Source organism: Anarrhichthys ocellatus, unplaced genomic scaffold, assembly GCF_004355925.1.
Source record: "Anarrhichthys ocellatus isolate YVR2014 unplaced genomic scaffold, GSC_Weel_1.0 scaffold19, whole genome shotgun sequence".
In the NCBI taxonomy this organism is placed as follows: domain Eukaryota; kingdom Metazoa; phylum Chordata; class Actinopteri; order Perciformes; family Anarhichadidae; genus Anarrhichthys; species Anarrhichthys ocellatus.
The window spans coordinates 3,947,836-3,951,921 of NW_022280049.1; the positions used below are offsets into that span (position 1 = coordinate 3,947,836).

A 4,086-nucleotide genomic window follows, 5' to 3' on the forward strand; every position below is an offset into this window, starting at 1 on the left:
TGTGTGTGTGTGTGTGTGTGTGTGTGTGTGTGTGTGTGTGTCTGTGTACATCCTGGTTGGTGATTCACTCAACTATTGCTGCTCCAGTATTTGGACCATCCCAACACGCCATGCCTTCGCTGCAAGTATGCGCCGGTGGCCTCTCCTGCTTTGTTAAGAGAGACGGCCCTAAATATAAACCCCCTGTGTAAATAAATACTTATTTTTTTCTTTTCTTAAACTGCCACCTGGCAATTACACTGCTAATTAAAAGGCGAAGCACTCTTAATGGATTTGTCTCTCAGGAGGGACGTTCCCCCCCCCTACTATCTCTCCATCGTTCTCCTGCCCGCCCCGTGTCCATCCCCGGGAGCCTCCGGCTGATGTGTTAACGGGTGAGTGTCGCCTGATCCGCCGGTGTTTTGGTCTCTGCTCAGAGGGAAAGGCTATGAGGGGGACAGCTGGACGGGTTCAGAGGCTGGAGGGGGGGGGGGGTCCTTACTCCTGGCAAAGGCTCCTGTTCCAACAGCCAAAGCTCTTCATTTATTCATACTTTGAGTGCTTCAAACTCCAATACCCCCCTAATAGTGTACACACTCGCAAACATATATGCACAGAGGACGAGATAAAGCAACGAGTCACCGACAAACAGTCGCACAAAGCTAACACATCCGTACACATGTGCCAGTGGAGAGGCGGGCCAGTCAACAGACGTGTTCCTGTGTAGGCATAAACACACACACGCGCTCTCACACACACCTGCACAGTTGCCCATCTGTTTTCTTTGGGGGATAACACTGTTTTTCGTTAAAGTGAATAAGCATCTTCAAAAGCGGCAGTGAGGCATTAAAAAAAGTCACTTTCCAGAACGGCTTATTCCCCATTCAGATGATGCGGATGCAATTAGGTCAGAACAGATAAGATTTTTCACTTTGTGATAGACACGGGCCTGTAACATCACAGATATGAGGTCACCTTCAATAAAATATCTGACATGCAGGGCTCCTTATATCAGACTAGGAGGGACTTAAGACGTCTTAAGTCCTCTTGGAATAGGAGCACAATTTATGGAAAAATAAATGTTGTATAAACCTGGGATTTATATTCCCCTCCCCCCCAGTATCACTACATGTGGAATATAGTTCACAATTGCCCCAGAATATCTCCGCTCATTACACAAAGAAGCCGTAGAAAAAGACCTTTGATTTAAAACTACATAATGCTTAAATCAATTATTAACCACTGCCTTGTGTAGTTAAATCTGGGCTGCTTAGAGGTAAATATGCATTGTGCTGAATGGATTCAAACATGCGACAATGACAAATGCATATAGCATCAGAATCCATGCGTCGCAGTCAGCCATGAGACATTCATCTTGAATTACTTAAAGAGGCTAAAAGCTGTTCAAACATTTTGCCAACATATCAGCGGAGATGTCAACAAAACCAGGACAAGAGAAACCGACAACGCCTCCAACGCTATCGAAATCTTACAGCAAACATCTAAAGCCAGTGTTTGCCTTTTTCTGAGCGACCGCGTGCGTGTGTTTGGATAGAAATGGAGGGAACAGCTGCTTACAGCTGAACCATGGGAGCAACCAAATGACGGGATAAGACCTCCATCTGACAACCACGTCATGTTGCAAACATCACAACTTAACTCTTCCGTGATTTAACAACAAAGTGTGTCCACGAGGTGCAGACACCGAGAGACCATAAGTCCCCGCCTAAGAGATGGCAAATGAATAAGTTGGGGGATAAATCATGTACGGCGTCTCCCTGGGGGAGTGGTACAGTGCAAGTATTTAAGTGAAAAATGAAGCCAGGGATAATTGAATGCGTGTTTCCCCCAATGTCAAGGACCATAGTCTCTGGGGTAAGGGAGGGATGATGGAATTGGGAGATGGAAGAATGAGAGGGAGAGAGGGGGGGGGTGATCCTGAAAGAAATTGGCAAAGCCTGGCAAGGGGAGTCTCATGAATAACACAAATCATATCAGTTGTTAACATCTGAAGCGCTCTGCTGTGCGAGCCTTTTACTTGGAGATGCTCCTAACGGTGCAGATGAGACAAAAGTTAATTAAAAATAACAGTTGGGCAAAATATTAAATTGCATGTACCGAGTGATGATTTGTAAACTTTCTTGTTTTTTGTATACAGCTCTTAAATTAGTAAGATGACAGAATACGCCGAGAGAAAAGTTCTCCTACTCTTTAAACAAACACAAACACACACACACACACACACACACACACACACACACACACACACCATTTAGAAACAAAAGGGAAGGGGCGTCAAGATGCAATCAGTATGAAAGCTACATGCAGCGGTGTCGGTTCCTTCTGCGGTGCATTTGAGTAATGAAAAACTTTTAACTCTGAACCGGTGTGTCAACTTGCGAACCACAGTCAGAACATTCAGGACTTAGGAGAGCGCAAATGTAACTAAAGGAAAATAAAGTCAATACGACAGCGGAGCAGGGTTTGAGAAGTAGATGAATGCAGTCGCCGCTCCTCATTTAACAACATCTCATGTAGTTTAGCATCACAACGTTTGTGCTACGATTCCTCTACACAAACAAAAGAGTGATCTTCCCGTATTCGTCCCATGTGTTGCTGCACTAGCCTTTGTCGTGCCCCAACTCTAATCATCTAGCGGGGCCGGCGGCACAAAAAGGTGTAGTCGACATCGAACCCTCTGGGACGGAGGTTCATTAAGGACTTACGTTGTCAGCAATGGTGCGGCCCAGCTTGTCCATTCGTGATCCGGCCTCGGCAATTTTCTTGGCAGCGCTGATGACATCGGCGGTATTCTTCAGAGGCCCTTTCCCCCTGGGGGAGAAAAACAGTGGAAAGGTCAGTCGCCGCTTCTGATCTCATTGGATATGCAGGCGCAGCGTGTTATTCACGGAGCGGCCGTTTGTGTATGGACAGAGAAGCAGGACTTGTGGGAACAGTTCAGGGGACACGTCTCAGATATATTCGTGCACATGCTGGCACGCAGATCGCTCCGCACACATAAAACGGTAACAGTCTGGCACCGTACTGTTCAGTCAGAGCTGAGCACGTTTTATAAGCCATTAAACGCAGAGGGGCAGCCTTCACTGTCGGGGCCGTCCTTAAACATCGGGACCATGGCGCTGTACTACCAGTCTTTTCGAGCACCATCAACCCACTTATAAAATTAAAGGTGTTTTTTTCCGTATCACTGAGCACATGATTGATAAAACTGTTGGTATCATATTCAGGGATTGAGGAGGCCATCGTATTATATAGAGCCGTATGCTTTCTATCATAACAGAAATTCTTACTTTGTACCTTGTAATATAAATAATAAACAAAAAATGATAAAGAGCAACTTAAAAAAGGTGGAGCTCATGTTATCCATGGTCAGAGCATTACCTGCAGCAGATGGCAGACTGCACACTCAGTTTGGAGAAGCAGACGGGCACAGAGGCTCAGCAATGTGCTGCTTGGCCCCTTTTATTCAAGCAGCTTTGAGGGGTTTTATTAGAGGGCTAAGACGCAAATCCCACTGGTTTTCGTGTCTGTTGGCGGAGAAATGCCGGTTGCCCTCAAAAAAAAACCGCTACACGCACACCAGCTCGTCACACTTGTGCCGGTCATTTTCAGCCAAGTAAGGGGAAGAAGAGAGAGGAGAGAACCATTCAAATTGACTGTGGCCATTGTCCTCCTGTTAAGCATCCATCGTTGACCATTCGAGAGCCAAACGAGGCCCATCCCGAGTACAGGTCAGTTAAGCCCCGACCCGGCCCACCGTAAAAGCTCGTCGGCCATTTGTGTTTGTTTTCTGCCCCCACAAGGGACTCTGGGACACAGTTGGCATGAGGCACAAATTAGATTCAAAGCTGCTCTCTCCAGGCTAAAAAAAATGAGCCATCCAACCCAGAACAGATGGATTTCTGTGTACTGTTCTCTCGCTTCCCATCCCTTCTCCCGTCTCGCTCTCCCCTCTGCTGTAAAGCAAGTCCGGGTCCTAGTGGGAGAGGCCACGCGTCAGAGAGCACAGACTGGAAGCTCTCCGGGGACGAGCTAACCCCTGGAGACAGAGCTGCAGGCATTGTGATGGCTTCTGGGGTGGGGGGG

General features: G+C 47.0%; 1 protein-coding gene across 2 annotated transcripts in view; it reads right to left on the reverse strand.

The window, feature by feature from the left end:
- ctnna1 (catenin (cadherin-associated protein), alpha 1) overlaps positions 1–4,086 on the reverse strand; it is a 70,052-nt gene that overhangs the window by 9,487 nt on the left and 56,479 nt on the right. For both annotated transcript variants that reach the window (XM_031858122.1, XM_031858120.1), the window contains exon 16: positions 2,706–2,811. In XM_031858122.1, coding sequence (XP_031713982.1) covers positions 2,706–2,811 — 106 coding nt within the window. The remainder of the gene's footprint in view (positions 1–2,705; positions 2,812–4,086) is intronic.